The sequence below is a fragment of the Ixodes scapularis genome, unplaced genomic scaffold (genome assembly GCF_016920785.2).
Source record: "Ixodes scapularis isolate PalLabHiFi unplaced genomic scaffold, ASM1692078v2 PGA_scaffold13__105_contigs__length_92229423, whole genome shotgun sequence".
Taxonomy (NCBI): domain Eukaryota; kingdom Metazoa; phylum Arthropoda; class Arachnida; order Ixodida; family Ixodidae; genus Ixodes; species Ixodes scapularis.
Genome location: NW_024609839.1, coordinates 92,073,271 through 92,098,867, shown reverse-complemented (window position 1 = coordinate 92,098,867; position 25,597 = coordinate 92,073,271). Strand labels below are relative to the sequence as shown.

The following is a 25,597-nucleotide window of genomic DNA, read 5'->3' as shown; positions in this document are numbered from 1 at the left end:
AGAAGGAACCGAGGCTTCCGGACGACAGGCACGATCGCCGGGCCGAGTGGGGACACTGCGGCAATTGAGGAGCAGCTAATTGGATGTCGCCAGACAACAGTGGATGAGTCCCTTTCCCGTTTTCTTCGAGGTTCACCATGACCAGAGAGAGCGTTGGCTCGCGGACCTGCGGCAGGATTATTACTTATAAAGGATAGTTCTTCCTTCTGCCGTAGTAACAAAAATTGCCATGTTAGTTAAGTTAAGATCCACTTGTACCGCTCATTCACACTGGAAGCGGATCCGCGTTTGCAAAGCGATTGCGAACGGGGTTGTATAAAGATCCAGTACAATTGCACGCGCACTTGATGTCATGAAGTGCACATGCAATTGTACTAGATCTTTATACAACCGCGTTTGCAACCGCTTTGCGAACGCGGATCCGCTTCCAGTGTGAAGGAGCGGGTAGAGTCGCCCTTTTATGTCCAGTTCTTCTAGTGGGTCAAGTATAGCATCATTCGTTAGAGAATCACATGCACTCTTGATGTCCAAGAATACGGCTGTGATCATTCGTCGTTGAGATAATTCGTATTCAACCGATGTAATTAAATCAATCACCCCGTCTCCCGAGGACCGGCCGCGGCGAAAGCCTGATGACTCACTTGAATATAAACCATGATGTTCAAAATACCATTCCATTCGCGCCAAGATCATACGTTCCATGAGTTGGCCTATGCAACTTGAAAGCGCAATGGGTCGATAGGAAGTGATGGTAAGGGGTAATTTACATGGCTTTAGTAGCGGTGTAACTTCAGAGACTTTCCATGGTACCTCGCCTTGGTTCCAGGATTGGTTGAAGGGACGAAGAAAGCATTTGATTGTACTTGGTCCGAGTCGTGCACTTGCCGAGTAGTTAACACCATCTGGTCCAGGTGAGCTTGATTGTCTACATGATGCAAGAGCAGATTCGAGTTCGTTCAGAGAGAAATCAACGTCCATGCATGACAGAGTTGACGGTGGTGTTGGCCGTGGCGCTTTTAGTGTGCTCGTGTGTGTAGACTGCTTCTGCGTAATTCGTATGCAGAACGGGCTCGCGGCCTCTATATCTGAACACTGCATCAATAGAGCTAGTGCCCGAAACAAATAGCGTTGTTGCAGTGTTGCTCGGAGACCTTTTGATATTTGCCATATTCTTGTAGTACGCTTCCTTTGATCAAGTTCTGAGCACATTTTCCGCCAACGACGTTTTGCAAGCTTGTTCAAATGACGTTTGATTTTTTTAGTTACTCGTCGGAACTCACGTAAATCCTCAGGCCTTTTATGCTTTCTAACACGCCTCTCAGCACGCCGGCGAATAGCCCGAAGTCACTCATATTCGGTATCGAATGTAGTCCGGTTAATCGGTAGGGTTGTTGGCTCTCTTGATTGGTTCAACGAACGAGTGATGGCTTCTGTAAATGATGGTAAGTCCATTTCTTGGTTGCATTCCTCGGTAATTTGTTTTTAAAGTTTGCCCAAATTATATACCTAGCCTCATGATGAGTTTTAATATTTTTAAAATTCCGAAGCTCCGTATAGGTGGGAACGTGATCACTACCTCTATAGATGCGATGTCTGCAAACCATGTTGCTTGAGATGCTAGCGATGTCTAAACGAATGTGAGATCTGCAGCTGCTACGCTTAAGGTTCTGTATGTACGTAGGGCTACCGTCATTCACTAGGCAAAGATGGTGACATGCAGCCATATCGGCCAACTTCCTACCTTGAGGGTCGGGGTGTATACTGCCCCATATAGAATTATGGGCATTAAAATCATCTGTTAAGACAAATGGCCACGGGTAGTTGCTGAGAATGTCAGTGAGGTAATCTTCGTCAAATTTAGCTTTCGGTGGGATGTATCCAGAAATGACGGTGAAGTTGCACTTGCCATCAGTGATTGTAGCCACAATGTACCCATTATCTTGATGTGGTGGAATAGCGTGATGCACGTAACTTAGGTCTGTGCGCAGGAGAAGGAGGACTCAACTTGGTCCTGAAGTTCGGGTTGAACAAATATATTCATACCAAGAAAAACGAAAATTGTTTAGAAGCCTTGACTCACATATGGCCATTACAAGAAATTCAACAAGCTGCACAAAAACAAAACAAAACAAAACAAACACCAGACCAGTTTTGTTCCGTGCACAGAAAGGGTTGTATATTCCTTTACCCTCTCCTGCGGGAAACGATATATCGGCCAGACTGGGAGATGTTTAAACGATCGATTCCGTGAACACAACATAACTAGAACCAACTCAGGACATTTAGGTCTATATTGCCGTGATTGCGGATGTGCGGCACATCTAGATAGGAGTACAATGCTGGGCAAACGCGGTAGCCAACTGGCTAGAGAGATAGTGGAAGCAAAACATATTTCCAGCTATGACGATAAATGTGTTAGCACTCCATCGCTCACTTTAACAGGAAAATAATTAGCTTATCTTATCTTATTAGCTTATCTTATTAGCTCATATCATTGTCATTTAATGGGACGTGGAAGACAAAGAAGCCAATATTCGCGAATGTATCGAAAAGGCGTAGAAGAAAAAGAAGTGTAAATATAGATTGAGTTGTGAGTCAGCGATGTGTGAGTGTTTTACCTGCTGTGATTGTGTCACAAAGTGTGATTGTTTTTGTGGCCTATGGTGGCGTGTCCTTCTGTGTAACCCCTACTTGCGCTGTTATTTTGAGACATGAGGAAATTGATGTTTGTGTGAAAATTGCCTGAGAACGGATGAACGGAGAACGGAGAAAGGCCACTCGCGTTCCACTGGAATATAATCGAAGTGTTGTATCTGTCATCTATTGTGAGTGCTGTCATAATTATAATAAATGGTATTTAAATAGTAACAGTTGAGTTCACTCAACCATTGTTGCAGGAGCGGAATAAATGTGTCAATGAGTTGTACAATGTAGATGGCAATGGGTGAAGGTAGGGTGCCTTCATGTCCCGCTTCGCGAACATGAAGGCACTCTAGGTGAAGACACGAGTTGAAGCAGTCCGCGTAAGGCCTTGATCGCAGCGCAAAAGGTATCTCCGATGCCCAGCGCAGGTGGCGGTGGTTCAGCTGCAGCATTTTTCAGTGGAGTTCAGGCACTCTTGACAAAATTGGTGGCAATGTTACTTATAACCTTACATGTAGAAGGTTGGTAGTGAGCGAGGTCTTCTTGTGTCATAGGTACTGTGTTTGGGAGATACGGAAAGGACTCGAGGTCTTCTGTATTAAGTTCTGTGCTTCTTCGTGGTTTATCGTGTGGCTTTTTGTTCTCCTTTCTTTCGGAAGGCTGTGATGCTGGGTGGGGCTCTTGAATTTGTTGTTTATGTGGCTTGTTAGTCACTGGCATGCGCGCTGTTGGCTTTTGACTGTGTCCGGGACCAGATGTGTTATCGGTATTGTGTTCAGAGGCATCTGCTTTCATTGCCGCTTTCGCTGTTGCATAGTCGCTTCCGTGAAGAACGCGGTAACGAGCTACTTCCCTTTCTTCTTGCCATCTGGGCAGCTTCTAGAAGTAGAGGGATGGTCTCGTCCGCAATTGACGCATTTGGGTGGTCCATCTGAACAGGATGTCGAGTCGTGTGTTTTTCCGAATTTTGTACAAATAGACGAAGATGCACATGATGCAGCTACATGTCCGAGGCGACCACAAGTACGGCATTGGGTTGGTTTCCGCACGTAGAGATATACTTTGTGGCGCACATAGCCTACACGTACCGTATCGGGTAGAGTTGGGCATACAAATGTTAATGCAACAGATTGTGATTTTCCCAGTCTTCGGATGCGGATGATTGATGTCTTTGCGAGTAGTGCCTGAGTAAGTTGGCTATCGGTGATATCCACTGGTACTCCATGGATGACACCCATAGCCATGTTCTTAGAGCGGGGCTCGTATGCACTTATCGGAACGCCCCAAAGAGACTTGATAGGCAGTAAAGTGCTCGTTGTATCTAAATTGCGAGCGTCTACAGCAATCACATTCAGCCTTGAGTTAGGTCGAATGCTGTAGATTCCATCACGACAGTTTGCTTTCAATCTGACCGAAAGCTTGAAGGCTTGAAGCTTTTGATGTTGGTATTTTGGTCGTCTGGTGTGAATATGACGGTGAGCCCAAGAGCCTGGCAGTTGACTGCTGGTTTGTGAGAGCTTGACTCTGAGTCCTTACTCTCCCTGCGTCGTTTGCGTGATTCAGCTGTCTTGTATTGGTTGTCGTGATCGTGTGGCTTTTCACTGGTAAGAGCATACTGTTCTCCCATATCCTCGACATCGTTTTAGTCGTCGTTTTTTTGTTTTTTTTTTTTCATTTTCAGAAAATGTTTTTATTCATGTGTCAGTGTCGTATTCCTCAGGTGGTAAGAAATTTATATAGTAGTCGTCAACAGGTTTGGCTGCGAGTTTTGCACGGTGTGCATTACAGAAGTCATGTCTAATCGAATTGGTTCCGAGGTGGCATCATGGGATTATATCAGGCCTACCGGAGCGGTGTCGTCCAGAGGATCATCAGGAGGAAACGGTTTGTCGTGGTTACTTCCTGCAGTAGAGGTGTCGGCGATATTGCAGGAGGCAGTGAGAGTATTCCTCTTCCGCGGAGTAAGGTGCAAAACAGCAAATATTGCCAGAAATATGAACACCATGTCCAGGCGCCGACTTAGAGCAAGCGTCGTCGTCTTCTTCTCCGGGCACATTGCGAGGTGAATACTAAAACCATCGGTGTCGCGTGACATGACGTCGGGTATCACCTGATGTCGGTGTCGTGTGTTGTCACGAGGAACGTATATGTGCGACGCTTTTAGAGCAGCTTTGGAACGACGTCACTGTGTCGCTGACATCTAGGCTACATCCGAGTGCGGTCTTATGGTTATGTAAGTAAGGCATTATTTAGACACCAAAACTTTTCTTTTTCGTGGCAGGTGCACGAGGTGTCGTCTATCAAGGACAACCACTCGCGGGTGAAGACCCTGGAGTACTGGCAGAAGAAGGGCGGAGTCATGATCATTGGCTACGACATGTTCCGTCGACTGACCAACGAAAAGGCCATGGGGGTCAGCAAGAAGATGAAGGAGCGACTGAGGAAGGCGCTGCTCGATCCAGGTAGGCCAACACCGTCGAGAACGATCGAATCCTGCGAACGGCCTTGTCTACCTTAACGCAACGTCCAGGATGCATGCCAACCCAAAAAAACCTGGAATTGTCGTGGAATGCGTGTGAAAAAGTGGAAGAAATTGTCGTAAAATAGGTCTGGGAGTGTGGGCGGAGCAGTGACACGCAACGAAGCGGAAGGGTGCGACGTGCAGTGGCAAGGATGGCCTTCGTGCGACACTTGTCCGACGCGTCGGTGGATAACGTAAGCCACCATCGGATTCACAAGATTCAACAGAAAGAGCTCGAGAAACGGCTGCCTCTACATTTTCTTTTTATTTCTAATGGTCAGCAAATTTAAGCAAAATATTCATAGAAAACCTGAAAAAGTCGGGGAATTCGTTGCATTTAATAGTCTCCGGCTTTTTTTTTTTTTTTTTTTTTTTTTTTTTTTAACGCAACCTTTTTGGCAGTTTTTCTTTAGCATGAGCTTGAAAACAAGCGCAGGGTCTATTCGAAGCGACGAAAAGTCTGGGCTGGCATTCCAGCCGACCGAGTTTATCGACACGATGTTCCAGGGTTTCCAGTCACGTATAGTTTCCGTTTTTTAGGGGCGAAGCTCCTTAGGGTCTAGCCTTGTCTGTACGTCCGTCCCATCTGCCTTAAAAAAAAAAAAATATTTGCGCAGTCGACAGGATTCGAACCTGTGCGGGGAGACCCCAATGGATTTCTAGTCCATCGCCTTAACCACTCGGCCACGACTGCGGGACGAGTAGGGGCCTCTGAGATGGGGTAGTAACTCAAGAGCTGGGGTTTCTGTCATGGATGAAACGTTGCATGTAGCCGCTCAACGTCTATACAGGAGAGGGAGCTGCGGTCAAATGCGTATATAATCGCGCTAAACTTTGCATGCATTGGCTCAACGTCTATAGACGAGACGGCGCTGCGGTCAAATAAATGGATCCGCTAGAAGAACCACTGGCTCTGGATTTCACCGACCATAAAGCTGTAATAATGAAGTCGAAACACAACCCAGAACTCAGCACTACCTATGAGCAATAAAAAAAATCGGCACCATCAGCACTACCTGTGAACAATAAAATCAGTATCATCAGCACCACCAGAGCTTCGCCCCAATCAACATCATTCACCACGTGAAGATGCGGTCATTTTTTTGTTCTTTAATCTCGTCGCCACAAATGTCGGCGACGTTCTTGCGTCCCAGGGCCGGACATCGTGGTGTGCGACGAAGGGCACATTCTGAAGAGCGACAAGACGAGCCTGTCGATCGCCATGAACTCGCTCAGGACATGCCGGCGGATAGTCCTCAGCGGAACTCCCCTCCAGAACAACCTGCAAGAGTGTGAGTTTTCAGTAAAATTTGAGAGGGAGGGTTCAGTCTGTGCCACCTAGAAGACGTTCCCCAAATGTCAGCAGCATCCACGCAGCGCCGCCTAGCTCGCGTTCGGGTCTTGCAGCGTCCCGCAACAAGCGCGACGCTAGCACGCGAAACGTCAAGTTGACTGCGTCTGCCACTTTACAGCGACTTCCGCTTGGGCGGGTATTGCCGAGGCCTTGCCTTCTAGCTGGTGCAGCCTGCTGCTACATACCATTGGCTACAGTCGGCGTTACTGAATCATGATTTCCATTTTCCTTCGGTGTCGTCTCGTGCTTCTCGGTTAACTCAAAACGGCAGGGCACTGCGGTTCGCCATCGTGGGTCCCGGCGGGGCCAGATTGCTAACACGACTTTGATGAACGCTAAGAAGCAGAAAAATACCGCTTCCAAAGTCGTTAGCTGCTCTTCTTTGAAGCTTCATCTAGCGAAGAAATGCCGGCGTTGTGCTTTGTATAAAGCAAAGCTAAACGATCTAACTACTTTGACGCGTTATGGCAATACAAGCACGCCTAACCTATCTATGAATTGGACCAGCTTAATATATATATACCGTAAAATACCGGGGAAGCGCCCCCCCCCCCTTACACACATACACACAGACCCACACACTCACTGAAAACGGGGTTAATCTAGACATGTGCGCCTGTCCGGTTAAATCGGGCGCTTAATGTATAATTTGCAGAATTCCCCAGTTTGGCAAATGTAAATAGTGGGCACTTTAACGAAGTGGGCGCTTCCGCGCTATTTTACGGTAGATATCTAAGTATGGTCAGCTAGTTAAAATCATAAGCATGGCCCAACTAGTTCAGCTCCAACCCGGCCTAATCTGCCGTCTGCTTTGCTTAAAACTTCCTTGTTATTCTATTTATTTATACATTTAAATGCCTCTAAAGGCCCCAGTGGGGCATTACAAAGGGGATACATGTAACATATACATAGTCGCACAATGTTGTAAGAAAGAAAAATATAAAAAGGGACACAGAATCACGCTCAACAGAACTTAACGATGAATACCATGGCTCATGGTCACGTACACAAGGATCTCAATCACGCACAAAAAAAAAAAAATACAGGGGCTGCTTAAAGAGGTACGGAATCGAAATTCCAGCGCTCTTTTTCTAGCTTAGATGTGTTGCATGTTGCATCATAACCTTAAGAACACGTTTTTCCTTGAAGGGCACAAGAAAACTTAATTTAAAGCTAATTAAACAATCATTCAATGTGCACCTGGTGGATGCCTGTGAAGCTTAGTTAAGAGGTAATCTCGCAACGTTACGAATTTCGCTACGTAGTCATGACGTAGCAGGAACCGTTCCGTAGCCGCACTAAACATCGGAGCAGCGCCGCTCTTTGGAAGTACCTTCAACTGTTGTAAGTTACCCCGGCCTGAACGCGAATGCAAAGCCTTTCCCCGTGCGCTTTGCCCCTTTGCGAAGGAAGCCAACGAGGCGCCACGATGAACTCGTGTGAATGTCCAAGAGAATGGGGGCGCTGCCGAGCAGAATGAGCTTAAACAAGAAATCGCAAATAAATGGGTGTGCTACTCGAAAAAAATGCGTGGACCGGAAGGTATACAGAACGTTCCGGGCGGACGCCCTTCTTCGAGTGATAGACGCGAAAAACGGAAAGGAACAGGCAAGGTTCATACACGTCACAAAAATCGGGTGGGTACATTGGCCAAGAGGGAGGGGAAGGCGAAACCGTCAGAACAACTTATTCGTTTGTCATCTAACGCAGTAAATAATAAAAAAAAAAAAGACAAAGCAAAAGCCGGGACGCGCAAGTACCACGGAATCTCAAACCTGCCTTATGGCGTCCTCCGCCGCGAGAACACTACAACCGGAATGGTCCTCGGGGTTCTCTGGCCGCCACAACCACGACCGCAGTGGTTACGACGGGCGGACGCGCGGTTCGAATCGGTTCGAAAAAGCCCCCCCCCCCCCCCCCCCCCCCCCCCCCACCCCCACCCCCAGGTGTAGGGTGACGCGTGTTTAACTTCGGTGCCGTTTGTTTAAAAAAAAAAAAAAAGTAAGGAGAAAAATACAGTTTTGTTAAGAGCAGTACGGACAATTTACTGGTATTCGTTTTGAGTGTTAATTTATTTGCCTCCGAGTTCACAGGCCTGCCCAGTGTCGGAACCACCTACGCGGGAAGGCTGTTCGCAAACCGGCACAAAGACAAGAGCCACTCCCCCCCCCCCCCCCCCAAGAAAAAAAAAAAATGAAATAAAAGAGGAAAAAACGGGCATTTTGAAACATTTGGTAATCTCTCCCAACCAACCCCTCCTCCCCCCTTTTCCCTTCCCTCCATCCCCCACGGCAACAAACCTCCTGATGGAGAACGCTTTGGGACTGGATAGAAGTACCCTTAGCGAAAAGTCGTTCGAAATCAGTATACTGAAAGTATACTAATATTGAACTTAGGGTATGTACTGAAATCGTACTAGTTTCACACTTTTATGTAACAAAATAGTATACCTTTAGTACACCCCAAGTACATATGTAGTATACCATAAGCGCACCTCGAGTGTACTTTTAGCATACTATAAGTGCACGTTTAGTACACTACATGCATGCTTCTAGTGTACTAAATGTACACTACCAGTACGTATATGCGGAGTGTCCCAAATAACTTGCACCAAACTTTAAAAAAAAAAAAAAAAAAAAAATGGAGCGTTCTGCGGGAGTGAAACCAACTGTACGCTGTTAGAAAGTCTCTTGCGAAACTGCACAAATTGTTTTAGTGCGCCTATTTATTCAATTAAGACTAAGAAGCTAACTTTTGAAATCTTTGTTTAAAAGCCGAGGTGTGAAATGGAAAGTTGTAGAGCGGGGCATTAAGAAACACCCAATTAAACCATTTTCAACAAGGTGCACTTTGCATGCTCCTTTTTCCTAGCCTTCAAAAAAACGCCCGCGAAGTACAAAAAGATACCGCGTGACAACTCGCTTCCCCAGTCACGGCGTGCGAGCGCGCCGCGAATGTGCGTTCTTTGAAGGCCGGAAAGAAGCACGAAAACGTATTATGTTTCAAACACTTCAATTTGGTGTTTCTCAATGCGCCCTCCAACTTTGCAATTGACATCTTGGCCCTTAAAAGAATATCTGAAAGGTTAGCTCATTAATCTTGGTTATTTACATAACCAGGTGCATTAAAAAAATCTGTGCACTTTCTCAAGACGCTTGCTAACGACAGTTGATTTCACTCCTGCAGAGCCCTCCGGTGTTTTTTTTTTTAAGTATGGTGCAAGTTATCTGGGACGCCGTGTATATCGGGCGTTCTGAATGGAAAGAACGGTCTCAAATAGGCCAGACAAATCGGCGCCTGCATTTAAAAAGCTGACTTTTCAAAGGTGTTTCTTTGAACGGCTGTATTCCAACCTGTGAAATTTCATGTCATATAGCTCCATTCTCGTGAAATGTTAAGAAACGCCGTTGACAACTCAATTGATGATGATAATGCAGAGGCGCCACCATCGGGAGATGGACTCTTAAAAATGAGTCAGAAAATTAACGAGGAAATCTTTGGCAGCTCTATTCCTCGTGAGAATGACGTACCGGCGTCTTCTGAAACTGTGTGAGAAAACCCATAAAGAAGAGGTGCACTGCATTTTTCAACTGAAAGTATGTATGTGTAGCATACAAACATTATGATCAGTGTTCTTCGCGTAATTGATAAGACAGAAATTGAAATCCTACTTATCACTTTATTCAAGTTTCCGAGCCTGCCTCACTGTACACTCTCCTTTGTGACGATGGTATGCCATTACATCCTGCGTGAAAAAAGAAGAGAAAATTACCCTCTGCCACTCTATGATATAACATCACATAATTCGCTCAAAGGACCACTATGTGAGGAAGGCAAGATAGTAACAACTTCATCCTGACAAAAGTATGAGGAAAATCGGACAATATCGTTTCTGAAAGCCTGATATGTCAGACATTGGTGGTGTGCCTTCTTTGCATGCCCAGGGCTATGCTACAGGTAATAGTGTTCATTGCAGGGCACAACATTTATTACCTCAAATCTTAGGCACCATAAAGAAAAAAAAAGATTCAAGGGTGCAGCTTCTACATTTTAAGCACATGGATTGATGAAGGCCACAACGAAACCATCTGAGAATGGCCAATTTCAGGGCTGTGTGTGCTAATAATAAAATTGTATTTTAGAAGTTTAGTATAATGCGGTATTCGATATTGGTTTCAACATTAGTTGTACTACAGTAAACGACCTAATTTTCGCGAAGGCTTAGTTTTTGCGAGTTTATCGAAATTGCTCAAAATTGGTCATGCAAAAAAGTAACCCCATGGATACGAATGCATTGAACATTACTCCTGATTCCAAAATTTCGTACCTGGAAAGTATTCTCAACACTAACACCTCATAAAATGAATGAAATATTGAGCTCTCGCAAAAAAAGTCGTTTATGCCATTCAAACCTTTCAAAGCGCTCGCAGAGTCACCATTGCGATAGATTTGCTTTGTTCAGTGCGCTTCTCCGCATGTGCCAGTGCGCTGCAGAAATTAGTTCTGGATAAAATCCCAAGTATAGGGGGACATACAAACTTTTTGATAACATAGAATCTAAAAATGTTCGCGTTGAATGGCTTCCCAGGAGACTTCTCGGGTCCGGATGCACTGTTACTCTGCAACAAGCAGGCTCTCTTGGGATGACAAGAAAAAAACCAGCGCCCTGAACGCTGTTCGAACCAGCACTCGGGAGAGTAGAAAAGCCTATCAAGCGCTCGCTATATAGGCAGGCCGCTTACTTACGGTGGCTTCATACCTGTCTGCTCGATGCATCATCCAGCCACCCATAATAGAGATCAGTGGGCGGACGTCACTTTTACTTTTGTGATGCAGGTCCCTGCAGATTCCCATAGGTTGCAACCTGCTAGCCCAACTGAGTCAGGCCTGCAGCCCTCCGGGGAATGTCAATTACACTTTTTTATATGTAGACACCCACATTTTGCGTGTACCTGAAAGAAGCTCTAACACAGAGCAAACAAAATGATTGGCCTTTTTTTGATGCCGCCTTTTCTTTTGCTGAGAACGCACATACAAGTCATACGCTATTACACATTCAGTGGTGCGCGGCTTAATTTATGATTGGCCTTTTTTTAATGCCGCATTTTCTTTTGCTGAGAACGCACATACAAGTCATACGCTATTACACATTCAGTGGTGCGCGGCTTAATTTATGATAAGCACTTTTTTCTTTATATAACTTCGAGCTTTTAGAGAAAAGATTCAATATAATGGGTCGGACATAAATGGTTGCTATGAACTATCCTATATATTTACACATTATCTGATATCATAAAAGCACTAGAGCAGGGTGCGGCTGTACTGCATCAATTGTAAATTTCTGACCAATTAAAAGTTTGCATTTATTTAATTTATAAGTATTGGCTATTATCCTTTGACAAAGAATAACTGGGCGAGTTGGTACGTTGGGAGTCTTTCAACGCCATGGAATATTCAGGTCCTTTTAACATTTTTTCATGCTTTTGCTATTTCTAACTGCTATGCCTTTTGTAGCGGCTTTCGCCGCCACTAAAAAAACGTGACATCCGAACTCACTTTATCCACAACACACAATCGCAAACTTTGAAAACGTGCCGCTTCGGCATACGCAAAGAGATCGTCCGTCTCTACGGCACAGGCATCAGCACGGGCAAGAAATCATGCTGCTCGCACTTGTAACGTTTTTCTCGCTCCCGCTTTATGAAACAAATCGTTGGCGAGAGATTGTTAAGACCACACGTCAGAACTAGCATGACCTGTGATTGCTTGAACTGCCGTCAGAGTGTACTTGAACGCTCCGCAAAAGCGTCGTCGGGCGACCGTCGTAGGGACGGCGCCCAGGACAGGCCCTCGGCTGGCCCTCGGTTCCGCCGCACGCGAACCTTTCTCTCTCTGCGGAGAAAGCCATAAATTTGGAAAATACGCTCTTCTCAAATAAGGAAATAAAACCAGGTAGAGCATAGTGAGAGTCAAGCATAGCTTAGCAAGCACACTTTACAAGACACAAAGTTTGAAACAGCGGCGCACTTCGCTGAAACAAAAGAAACTTCCTCACCTTCGCTTGCACCAGTCGGCCATGACTGTCTGCCACTTGCGACGCTGCGTCCATGGAGAATAGAAGGGTAGGAGAGGGCATGACGTCGGCCGCGTAGCCTCCACAAGCCATGCTCCCTTGACGCCTCGCCTCTTTCTCATTTTCCTCCTTACTATCCTCGCTTACCATGCCAACGTGACCACATCACGTGACCGTAGCTAGCCTTCGTCTTGCTATGGGGTACTAGAATACACCACAGTCTAGACTTCGATCTGATAAAACCTACCGGACGGAGCGCGCAAGCCTGCAAGGAGTCCTTCTACAATCAACCATCCATCTCACACGTGACATGTCACGCGCACCAATCGCCAGAGAGATCTGCGGTCACGCTGGGCACAAAATCGTTTAAACTTTTTATGACTAGGCTTCGCCAATATTGCAACGTGCCCCCTCCTAGTACTTCTAACCTCTTTGGCTGCGTCTCACAGCTCTCAGTAATCGCTTGGTATTATTGAACACGATATTCGTAAGCTATCTGAAATATCTGCTAAAACGGCTAAAACGCAAAAAGGAAGCGATGCTCGAACCCTCCGCAACTCTAACGGCGGCCGAACGCGCCGAACGAGAGCTGATTGCAATAGCGATAATCTTGCGCAGTTTTCAAAAGTCTCTTCTTTTTGTTCTTTTTTTTTTTTTAACACAAAACTAAGCAAATCAATATATTAGTAATAATAATGTCACTTTATTATATTCGTAAAAAATTAACAAAACGTTTAGTCTATCTTAGGCTTTTTCTAAACTTTCGGTTTTCTTTTTCAGTGTAAAACCGAAACTATCTCAAGCAATTTCTCCCTTGTCGCCAAGGCTATTTTGATTCATCAGCGCATGCTTGCACCGCTGGGATTTCGGCTTTTCTGGAAGGATCGGCTCTCGTGGCGCATAAATAATGAGGGCAACCTCGTGTTTTGAAACAATGAGCGTGCCCGTCTTTTTTCACGAGGGAAAGACACGTTAAATTTACATCGATTTTTTACAGTGTGGAACTCTCGATCGACGGTGTTGTTCGTTGTTGCAATTGTCAATCTCTTTTTACGTGAATTGAGATGATTTGCAAGATAAATCTACACCATGAAACACTTTCGGTGAAAGCTAGAGGTTGTTACATGAAGGCGCCGATTTCTCCAGCCAATTTCAGAGCGAGCTTCCATTCATAACACCATTTCGCTTACGCGGTTCAGAAGTTGATTTGCGCTGCAAGCGACTACGCAAGGTGGAGCATCTTATGCCCCCATTATTAGCCGTGGTTTCTTTTGCCTCCTGTCCTTTTGATTGCTGTGGATCCAGATATCTGAAACAGCGTATAGTGCTCTGAGACCTTCATTACATAAACACCTGATTATCCTGCAAACGTAATTTGTCTACTAGCCTATGAGGCAGCACGCAAGTGGCGGGGCACTTTGAAAACAAAGTCATGTGCATGCTTTTTCACCAGCAGCACTTGGTGCGATTTCCCTCGATTGCCTAGCTTCCGAATAGTGCTAACAGTTTTTTTTACAGTAATTGTTAATTCTTCAATAAAGGTAACAAATACAGCTCAGGGAAAATAAAAGCTATCTTTGCAATAAAAGTAGACTTTTCAATTGCTAAATCTATAGAAATTACTAGCTAAAATAATTATTGACAAGTTAGATAACGCTACTGTCCGTGGCGTACAATGTAGCTACTTTTTCTATTTGTGCTTTTTTTAGGCGTAAGTCCATGTTGCATTTGCGACGTAAGTATGCTATGACAGTGCCGGTCGTTTCCCCGGGGAACTTTTGGACCACGTGGTCTGTAGTGAAATAAGAAATGAAGGATCCCTTTGTCACATTATGTCAGCTATACCCGGTGGTATTTTTTAATCAACTGGTTTCAGGAAAATTGGGGGCTCACTGTCATGTTGATGCACTCTTCATGTGTGTCGTGGGACTCGGCGTACATTACATGGGAGAATAACCGTGGCAACATTTTTTTAAGTAATTAAAATCCGTAAATTTACTTTTTTTATTATTGCTGTTTTAGAGGCAGTCGTTATTAGAGCCTAACACAATCAAAACTATTCACGAAACAGCAAGGGGCTTTCAGATATTTATTTATCAAATTTCACACTTTTTTTCCTCGATTCAAGAACCACGCGGGGCAGGGGCGGGCAAAGTGGAGAGTGACTTAGCGGTTTTGACATGGCATATCGGTGATTGCATGTTTGTTTGTGTTAGCGAGAACTTCTCGTACTGGAGTTCTATGCATTATTTAAATTTCCAGTGAAGTCACAACCCTCATAAAGTGCTGTCGCATTCAGCATGAACGAAGTTGCACACTTTTGACAGCGTGCCATTTGGTGGATGCTCCAGCATCATACTTCCAGCGGTTCGACTGAAGGGAATACGTAAGAATAGCATCCTGCGCTCTGTCCAGCGCGCTGTTTTTAATGAGGCGACGAAAGGCAGAGTTGTAGTTATGAATAACCCAAAACTCGTCACCTTTTCGCAAATTGTTTCAGTTGGGCTAGAGTTTATTCATAGCCCCTTTGAAATTGAAAATTCAACATGGTCAATTACACTGTCAATTAAAAAAGCTAATTCGGCAACGTACTGTGACGTTTATTTACTCATCTAATGTCCGCCGAGCCCCACAACTATTCGGTGAAAACGGCATCGGCCTATCTATCGCGTTTTTAGTGTGTTGATGTTAAAAATCGCACTATATATATATATATATATATATATATATATATATATATATATATATATATATATATATATATATATATATATATATATACATACACCCGTTATTATAATTTGAGTACACTGACTGCAAGCACTGAAATTAGACCTTTAGTACACTTCAGTGCACTTCTTGTATACTGATTTTGAACTACTTTTTACCGTGGGCACTACGATTCTACTACATGTACTAGTTTTGTACGGACGAGTATACTTTCAGTACACCACCATTTTTACTGGAAGTATACTTTAAGTACACTCAAAGTATAAAATCAGTACGAAGACCACAATGGAAGTATACTTTTAGTATACTTCAGTACACTTCGAGTATACTGATTTTGAACGACTTTTCGCTAAGGGTATTCCCACTATATACAACAGGATACACGTTAAAGAAGCCGGAATGACGAACTGACGTAATTAAAGAAGATATAATGGAGAGAGGAAAGAAAGAGCAAACGATGAGGCTTCTAGAGAAAACAGAAAGGCAAGAGCAGAAAATATATTCCACGAAATCGGCTACGTCGTAGGAGAAGCGGCAACCCTGCTGGGGGGCGACCATCCGCGGTTACGCCGTCAGAGTCCCGAGCGATCATGCACTCGCGCACCGCAAGTGCCGACCGTACGGCTGTGCAAGCGCGCCCGTCGCTTCAATTGCGCAGCCATACAAAAAAAGGAAATGTCGCCGAGTTGTTTTTGTGATTTTGCTGTAAAGTTCGAAGCCGTCCTGCGTTTTTTAACGTCAAGATGCCTGGTAACGTCTCGGTGAGAGCGATATGCCGACCAACGAGTTTCCTAACGACGAGAAACTTCGTGCCTTCTGGATCCGGCTCGCACGTCCGTCGTTTCCGACATGGGTTCCGGCGGCTGGTGTTCGCTTTCCAAAATGAATACAGAGAGGGTGATGTCGGTGTCGTCATCCTCACGTGTGTCGTTCAAGCATACGTTCCCAAGGAAATCGTCCTGGGGCGCCATTGGAGTGGGCCACACGAACACGATTACACGATTGATCTCGCACGTGAAATGTCCGTCATGGATACTTCGAACGGCTCGGTTGTAACGCGTTGACGCTGCTGACGGCCCCCCTCCCCCAAAACGCTGACAACGTCACCAACGGCAAAGCATAACCCCGCCAGCCTTGCTACGTCACAAATGCAAGAAATCTTTTTTATTTCATTTTCATTTATTTATCCTTAAGGCCCCAGGTGGGGCATCACATAAGGGAGGGAGTGAACGAGAAGTAAAATACACTTTCACACTTGAAAACGACAAGAATAGAAAAAGGAGAGTCAAAATAACAATAGTAAAGAACACAAAGTACCGATATGGTTTAGTTGGGCATGATTAGCTCATGTGTAAGGAGATTTCCTGGCGAAACCTAATTGGGTCAGTAATGAGTACAACGCCGTCGGGAAGGGAGTTCCAGATGGCTATTGCATGGGGGAAAAAGGAATTTTTTTTTTTGCCGGAGATCCCATGACGCATCGCGCTCTCCGTTCGCTTCTCTTCGAGCGCTTGCTCGAGTGCACCGTTTGGAACGAAAAATAGAGCCAGTCGTTCAAAATACAAACGAGCGAATATCATTTACGGTTATTATCCGTCACGCTTGACTCATTTACGAACGAAATTTGTATATTTAAATTTTCGTTTCCGTACCCCTTTAAGAAGAAAAAGATAAACACAAAGCGAATGTCATGGTAATGATTCACGCAATAATGCTACAAAATCGTCGTGGTTTCTGGCGAGAGCAATTTCGCTTGACAGCCCGTTTCAGTCGGCCGTAGCCTATAATAGCGGGGAAAATGTATAATATATAAGTTAGTTCTGGCGAAGGGAATATGGATTTTGTTAGGGTGATCATGACGAGAAAAAATACGAGTGAGTGGGATGAAGTTATTTTCGCGAAATTCAGGTGATGTTTGAAAGATTTTATGGAAGTGGGATAGCCTAACAAGATATATCTTCACTTATGGGGCGTTAATAATCCTATCGACGTTTTAAGTTGACTGACGCTTACAGGTGTATACATTTTTTACTATGAATCGAATTGCCCTCATTTCTAGAGATTCTACCCTTAGCGAAAACTAATACGTTTGAAATATACCACATTCTAATTTGAGTGTATTTGAAATACAATTCATAATTGTAAGTACACGAAAAATATACCGAAAATATAAACTTCTTTTTTTGTTACTTAGTACTAAAATATACTTCTAAAAATCATTTTAAAATACCTTTACTTAAACTACATTTGAAGTTCCCTTCATGCGTTTTGAAATATGTAAATACTAAATTAATAGGCACAAAATACCTTTCACATATATTTCTTGAAATATTTATTTAATTCATGCAAAATATACTCCAACCCTAAAAAAATGGAGCAATCAAGAATACGTGCAGAATACTCTTAAAATACCCGAAAATCGTAAATACTGTTGTGTTATACTCTAAGTACCTTTTGACTGCAATACTTTGGTAGTTTGACTTAAACTACCAAAATATTTAAAAGCTCCCCTTCTGAAGTTCACTTCAAGCAGATATGGAGTACACTGAAGCGCCTAAATACATTTGATTAGTTTGGCAATTGAATTGCGCAGCATCGCACTGATAAATCAGCCCAGTTTATGTTATTGTTTCCTTTTTTCTATCAAGAACACACCTGATCAGTTCCTTGCACACCAATCACAAACGGGGTTCGGGAGCTACAACCACAACATTTGCTGATGCTGTGAACAGATACGTTTGGCGTGTTTTTGTTAGCACAATGTTAGTTCACTGAACATGTATACTCACCATTGTACGTGATGTGAATAGTGACTTTAATACAGTGACATTAACTACCATATTAAATAGTCAACTACTAAAAAGGAAAGGCAAAACAACTACTGTAAAATATTTATTTTTCGCGGGCTCAATATTTCGCGATTTAGGTCAAAGTTGGAGTTTTGGAATAATTCGCAAATTCTAATTTTCGCGACGCGCTGGAATCGCAATATAGATTTTAATGTTTTTACATTTTGCCGGAATTGTTCACGGGACCTATTTTTCGGAATTGTAGGCGATTCGCCAACTTTGCGAGAATTAGGTCCTCAAGAAGATAAAGTCGTTTACAGTATTTTAAAGTGAAGAAACTGCCTTGATTCGCTTCGCCCTGAGTGGTGCTACGCAGAGAAGCAATAACATGTATTTTATGAGCCGTTTGTGTGGATATTGTTTTAGGGACTGTGCCGAATTGTTATTAGTTGTACCAATGCTTTTTAGTAAGAGATATCGTCCACGAACTTCAAAACACTGTTTCCCCCTTGACAGACTCCCGAGGAGAAGATCGAATACTTGTAACCTTAATAAGCGCAGAGGTGGTCACCGAAAAAATTATTACCTTCAATATGTAGGCTATATAAGGCTCTAGAGCAGTCAACGGGACTGTGAATGAGCTCTTCAGTGCGTCATGGTGTTTGTGTTCGTGTTCGTTTCCAATGTGGCTTTGTGAGATGTATTTAGTAGTGCCTTCAAATACCACAGGGACATCATTTGCTGACAAAATCGAAAATAAAAAAAAAATTGTGTAACCGGTTTTTAATCCACAAATGGCATCTTGAGTGTGAAGGAATAATATTTTTGGTATATCTAAAATATTTTTTGATTCATATTTATAATGTATTTTGAATACATTACGCGCGTATTTCGAATGCGGCCAAAATAATACAGAATAAATACAAAATGAATATTCGTACTAAATATATTTCAACTTCGTTTGAAGTACGGCCTCTTTTTGCTAAGGGTAGCCTGTCAATAAAATGATTTTAATGCGGGTTCGAAACTATAGATGCATACTCAAACTTAGCTTTAACCCGGGTAGTGTATGCTATTAGTGTAGTTTCTAATGCTGCCATATACAAAGGCCTTCTTAAAAATCCTAAAGATTTGTTAGATCGGTTAGAAATGTACTCTATGGTATCCTTCCAGAAAAGATTGGTAGCTAGATGAACTCCCAGATATTGATATGAAGTTTTGTTTCCTGCAGACCACTGCATGGTGCAGTTCGTGAAGCCCAACCTGCTGGGAACCAAGAAGGAGTTCACCAACCGCTTTGTGAACCCGATCGCCAACGGCCAGTGTGCCGACTCGACGGCCCTGGACGTAAGGCTGATGAAGAGGCGGGTGCACGTCTTGCATCGCCTGCTGAATGGTTGCGTCCAGGTCGGTGACCTTTTGCGGCAACAGCCGTTGTTGGAGAGGTTTTTAGGCGTGCTTGTGAATCCGCCAAATTTGCCGAGAAAATTTCTCGGCTAAATTTTTGGCGATCTTCAGGAAGTATTTCATTACATTTAAAACCAATTGCGATTTTCTGGTCTAACTCTCTACTTCCTGCGGACATGCCTTCCGCGAACAACCGACTTTCATCGTAGCATTACTGCAATTCAAATGTATCTCATACTATATGTATATGAGCATTATGGGACGCTTTGCGGCTCTATTTGCCATTCAGATGCTAACTTATCATATCATATACATGGCTTGCACTGACGTCACATCGCATACTTTTGAACAACATGAAAGAGGGTGAGAGGAAAGCTGCTTTTGCTGGAATTTTGAGCGACGGGTTAATATTCTATAATCTACTGGGAGGTGAATAGCAATGTCTGAGAAAATCTGGGAGACACAAAAGAGGGTCCTGGTAAGAAGAGAGCTCCTTTTTCCTCTCTTCTCTGGTGACCATTTGAGCGCTCTTTGGATGACCTCGTGTGCAAGCCATGTGTTTGTTGAGTGCAGCACCCCCTGTATGTATAATATAATTAGTTATATAATAGATGCTGCTTGGTTGGTTCCAAACCAAACAATAGATGGGAAAGTGCAAGGTTTGTTCAGAAATTCCATTGCATTTAAAAAAAGGGGGAAATGGCTCGGTGGCTTCAGAGCAAAGCGCCGGCCCACAGATCCCCAGGTGGCGGGTTTGAATTCTGGCCGAGGTGCATGCAGTCCGATGGAGGCTTATTGCAGAGAAAACGTAAACGAGTTTTCGGTTGCAGTTCTAAGGATCCCCAGGTGGTCCAAACGAATTCCCAGTCCTTTGCTGGGGCATGATTCAGCACGTAAAACTCCCATATTGGATTCAATCGTGCGCAGCGCTGCGACTACAACGCCTTGAAGCCCTTCCTGCCACCCAAGTGCGAGTACGTGATCAGCGTGCGGCTGTCGGAGGTGCAAGTGCAGCTGTACCGCCACTTCCTGGACCACCTGGCCAGAGGGGGCCGCAACAGCAAGCCCAACCAGGGCATGTCCCTGTTCTGGGACTTCAACGTGCTGCGCAACATTTGGACCGACCCCGCGCTGCTCGTCATGAGCGCCGAGCGCGCCAGGGCCAAGGAGCTCCTCGAGGTCAGACCAACGTTCTTGGATAACGATCGTGTTGAAAGGCTCGATATATCTTGATCCTACGGATACAAGTCGGTACACGCAGAATGTTTCTCTGCGACATTGTTCCTTTTCTAATGCATCAGCTGCGTCAAATGCTAACGCGTTTCACACAACGTGGTAACAGCAACAATTTCCACCTTTTTTTTTTTTTTTTTTTTTTTGATAGTTAGCATTTTATGATTTCAAAAGTTCATTTCTTGTGAAACTCAGAGGGTGCTTTTTCTGAGTTTATTTTTGGCTGAAAATTCGGGGTTTATAGGAGCTTATTTTTGTTAGATTCAGAATTCTTTGTAATTCGCAGCCTGTTTTATAGTGTTTTTATACATTACAAAATTAAAAAAAATAATAAAGCCGGGGTACCATGACCCGTTGGTGTGAAGGAACCCCGACGTGCTAAAAGGAAAACTACTATTGCCAGTAGTTATAAATATCAAAGGAAACTGGAGTGGCGTCTCCCCAGGACCACTGAACCCGCGCTTTTATAAAGCTTAGTTCTGAAACAACGTCTTTTATATTTTTGTTTTTCGTTTTTTCTTCTAGTTTCGAATAGATCGGAATTGAATTCTAGTTTTTCGAATAGATCGGAATTGACGGAAAATTTACCGGAGAGTGTTAATCGGACTTCTTCAAATTTATCCGGAAAGACGAAATCCTGTTTTTTAGCGTGGTATTTTATTCCAAACTTTGTCATTTCTTATGTGATGGTGAGCACGTCCTGGATTTCCTGTTTCGTCCTATGACCCGTTCGAACGCCGAACGGGAATGTCAGTGTCTGGCATTCGTGTTCGACCAGTTAGTAGAGACCACCGTGATGGAAACGAAGTAAGCCGGCTTTGCCTCTTGTCTCCAATTGGTACAGTGGTAGAATGTCGAGCTCGCGATCACGGGGTCGTGGGTTCGATTCCGGTTGGTGGCACGTTTCGAATTTCTTTCCTTCTTCTGAATATGTGCACTCTTTTCTACAGGTTGTCCTCTAAAGTACGTCATTTTTTTTAACAGCTTAGATGGAAAAAGGATGTCATTAAACGATTTTACAACGAAGAAAGAAAATTTTTAGAGCTATATTTACGGCGCTATACGAATTTGTAGTTGGCACCCGCAAGAGCCGCGACTGGTCACGTGGTAGGGACGCGCGCCGCCGCGCTGCGTCGCCGCCGCCGCCAAGTCAAGCGCCGCCGCACGCTGAACGTTGTGCGAACGCCGCTTCAACGCGTTGCTCCACGCCGCCGTCGCCGCCGCCATCGTCTGACTGGCGCACAGATCTATCACGTCTGCTTGCGCTTTTTCAAGAGTTTCCTTTGGGGTCTAAAAGTTACCTATTAATCTTTGTTTTTTTGTTACACTTCAAACAAGGATGAATAAGTTACTTTTAGACGCCATACGAAGCTTCCGAAAGAGCGCAAGCACCACGTGATAAATAAGGGCCAGTCACGTGATAAATAAGGGCCACTTTTCGTATAGCGCTAATTCGTATAGCGCTGAAATATAGCTCTAAAAATGTATTTCTTCGTTGTAATATTGTTTTATGACATCCTTTTTCCATGTAAGCTGTTTAAAAAAAAAAATTTTTTCCTTTGCATGTGTTCTTTAACAGTTTCCGTGGCGTTCCGTCCCGGAACACCACTGTCTAAGCTCTTTTTTGACAGCTAGCTGTAAGCAGTTGCAGTTCTACAAGTTCAGCGGGCAACATATCATAATGATGTATTAACCGCAATAATGAGGTACGTAAGAATATCGGTTGAGAAGCTCCACGGAAGAGCGTCATTCGAAATCTGTCCTTTGTTGCCCTCCGTGAGCAGGTGCAAGTGGACAGCGACCCTAGCGCCACGACAGTGAGCGCTCCCAGAGGTGGCGGAGAAGGACCGTTTTCTCGAACGACACTCACTTTGCATAAATGTTTTGCGTGGAATTTATGTTCATCATAAAAGCCACGATAGAACTCCTTCCTCCGCAGGCAATGTGCATCCTACGTTACACCGGTTCCGTCGCTTCTGTCCATGCCTGCCGATATAAGGGAATTTCACCTGATTGCGTATCAAGTGCCACCTAGCGGAGGGGCCACGAGCGGAGGCGCCAGATATTCTAGATGTCCCGCAGCATTGGAGCACTGCAGAAACGGTGCTGTCCTTTTTAGTGTGGCGCAAACGCTGGTGTTGAGTATAGGCAGGCATAAGTGCGTTTGGAAGGAGTTGATAAATGGGACACGACTCTCAGCATGCCGTGTTCATCAACTCTCTTTCATGTGAACACATCTTGGCCGCCACTTGGGATTACAATCGCCGACCGATTTTTCGGACTTCGCAGGGACCGAAAACATCTCATAATAATAGAGCGGTCCGAAAATTCAGCGATTTAAAAAAACTTGCCTTTATGACGTCTAAGCAGGCTTATAAAAACCGTAAATAGTGAGTTGCTTCAGATTACGCCTGCGCGCCTTATTTCAGGTTACGCCTCAGTTTTCGTTGGACAACTTTCTATTAGCTTGAGAATCGCTGCCCTCTTTTCTAGCGCTATGGTCGAATTAGGTCGAGTACTTTCTGCGCTTCTTAGCGACGCATCGCGGCGGCGGAAGAACAGATGGGGCAATGATGTCCAGCCAGCGGAGGGGTGTCCCAACAGGATGCTACGAAACGCACGACTCCGACAAATCGTGCGGCGCTCCGCTTCCGGTTGTTTTTCTTTGCCGGGGGGAAACTTCTCCCCGTCATATCTGCCGGGGGAACCCCCCCCCCCCCCCCCCCCCCCCATCAAACTTCAAGGGGGAGATTTGACGGGGGAAGTTTCCCCCGGCAGATTTGACAGAAAAAAATTTCCCCCCCGGCAAAAAAAAAAAAAAAAAAAAATACAAAAAAACCGAAAGCAGAGCGCTGCACGATTTGTCGGAGTCGTGCATTTTGTACTATCCTGTTTGGACACACCTTTAACACAATTCACCGAAACGATATCGAGATGAGAGGCGGAAGTCCACGACCGCAATGGCGAATGAACAAAGCAAAATGGTAACAATAATGATGATGATAATGATGCGCAACAAGAGAACAGAAAGCCGTGCAGCATCACCTAGTGGGAGAACTTAGCAGTACTCAAGTAGCGCTGCCAAACCAAGCCATTCTATGTGCAGTTTACATCGAATGTAAAATGGCCGCTTCTCGGTGGTGTTTCCTGCTGATCACTCGCAACGATTTTGTCCTAAAAGTTTAACTTTCGGTCCTCTAGTTGTCCGAAACATCGGTTGTGAATAGGCACTATTTCTATCGGGCAGGTCACGGTTCCTTCTTTAGGTCCGAAATAATGAACAAGTCCGAATTGTCGGCGTCCGAAACATCGGTCGGCGACTGAAAATCTCTGGAACCGATGCGAAGAAAATAAGAAGCGGAAGTGCCAGATCGTCGCCTGCAGTCATAAGTTGCGGTATCATAGCCATGCGCATCGGTGTGTATCTGCTCCGGTAGAATAAGTCCGAGCATTTCATATTTCTTTCACACGCCCATAAATTCGCCACTTGTGGACAGACTGAACTTGTCAAACTCCTGCCAAACACTGGTTTTCTTTTCAAATGAAAAAGGTTTTCTTTATTAAACAAACTTTTCGCGCCACTGAGACGTGGCACGTACACTTCCCAGAAGCGTTTAGCGGAAGTGGCACAGATATTTTCGCGCAATGTTGGTCGACGATACAAAAAAGCACGTACATCTTTTTTTATTTTTTTTCTATAGGTGTCGATAGCTTAGCTTTCTATAGCTTATCTAAGGGAGTGGAAGAACGACTTCCATGCTTTCGCATTCACAACTCATTAAAAGTGCTTACGTGTCCTCGGAAGTTTTATTTGAAAGAACTTTTACGCCCAACTGCCGGGATCGCGACATCCGACGCCGTGACACTCCGGCCTTTGTGATGTCGTTGTGTCGCCCCTTTGAGGCCCCTTTTGTCGTGCGGGCGGGATAGGACGCCGAGCACACCGCTCGAAAACACGTTCCGGGCAACGCAGCCACCGGCTGGGCTGCATCCGAGACCTCGCCGTGGATTACTCGAGGTGCCGTAGGAAAGAGAGCACGAGCCCGTAGCCCCGAGAGGCGAAGCAAAGTTCAAAGCTGGTGTACATGTCGAGCTTTTTCCGGAGATTAACGTTCGAGCAAACTCGGAAGTGCCAACTCGCGGGAGGATGAGACGGGACGGCACTTTGACGGTGGTGACGACACCGGTAAAGTTTGCTTCGACGATTGTCACCCTGTCCCAGGGTGTTACACCCTGCCCTGTCCCCTGTCGCCCCCACTTAACAGAGGACGGTCTTCTGCGGCGTACTGGCGTGGAGGGCCACGTTTCGCTACTGCCGAGGTTGCGGCTGCCGACGATATAGATGCCTCAGGCGCCGCCATGTTCCTCGGCAATAAGAGGGCCCTCCCTCTCCTTTGGCTAAAGCCCCTCTATCCTGGGAAAAGTGGCGCCATTCATTGTGGAAATGCTCGAGACAGGTGCCGTGCGCCACTTTGGAAGAATATGGCGTCTGAAATCTAGCTCTGTGCTGCGCTGTGTCGCGATGATCTTTCCAAGTGCTGCATGTTGAACGTGCCTCGTGCACCGACGCATTTTGCCCTACTTTTAAAACATACAAAGGCTTTACCTCGGGCAACGCCAGACACGAAAGCGGCGGCCGAGCGCGCGCTCTTGTGAAGCGGCCGCCACTGGTTATCTTGAGCCGTTTCGATCAGCCAATGGAAGAATGGGCATTTCTTTCGCGTTCTTTGGCGGTTCCAGACGCCGCTGGATAGTTAAAGCTAGAGTTCCTGTATAGGGAGTATTCGCTGGCGGCCATAGCTGTGTGCGCGAATTCTGAGCACGTGCTGACGGCGAGCTTCCACATT

At 44.9% G+C, this 25,597-nt stretch overlaps 1 protein-coding gene and 1 non-coding gene across 3 annotated transcripts in view; one reads left to right on the top strand and one right to left on the bottom strand.

Annotated features, from left to right (window-relative positions):
- Window positions 1–25,597, top strand: part of LOC120842610 (transcriptional regulator ATRX homolog) — a 94,412-nt gene that overhangs the window by 29,874 nt on the left and 38,941 nt on the right. For both annotated transcript variants that reach the window (XR_005715963.3, XM_040213754.3), the window contains exons 9-12: window positions 4,925–5,105; window positions 6,319–6,456; window positions 19,342–19,517; window positions 20,445–20,696. Coding sequence is in view for 1 of the 2 variants with exons in the window: in XM_040213754.3 (XP_040069688.1) it covers window positions 4,925–5,105; window positions 6,319–6,456; window positions 19,342–19,517; window positions 20,445–20,696 (747 nt within the window). In the remaining variant the exon portion in view is untranslated. The remainder of the gene's footprint in view (window positions 1–4,924; window positions 5,106–6,318; window positions 6,457–19,341; window positions 19,518–20,444; window positions 20,697–25,597) is intronic.
- Trnas-aga lies at window positions 5,777–5,858 on the bottom strand. The gene has a single exon. It is a non-coding gene; the product is annotated as a tRNA-Ser (tRNA).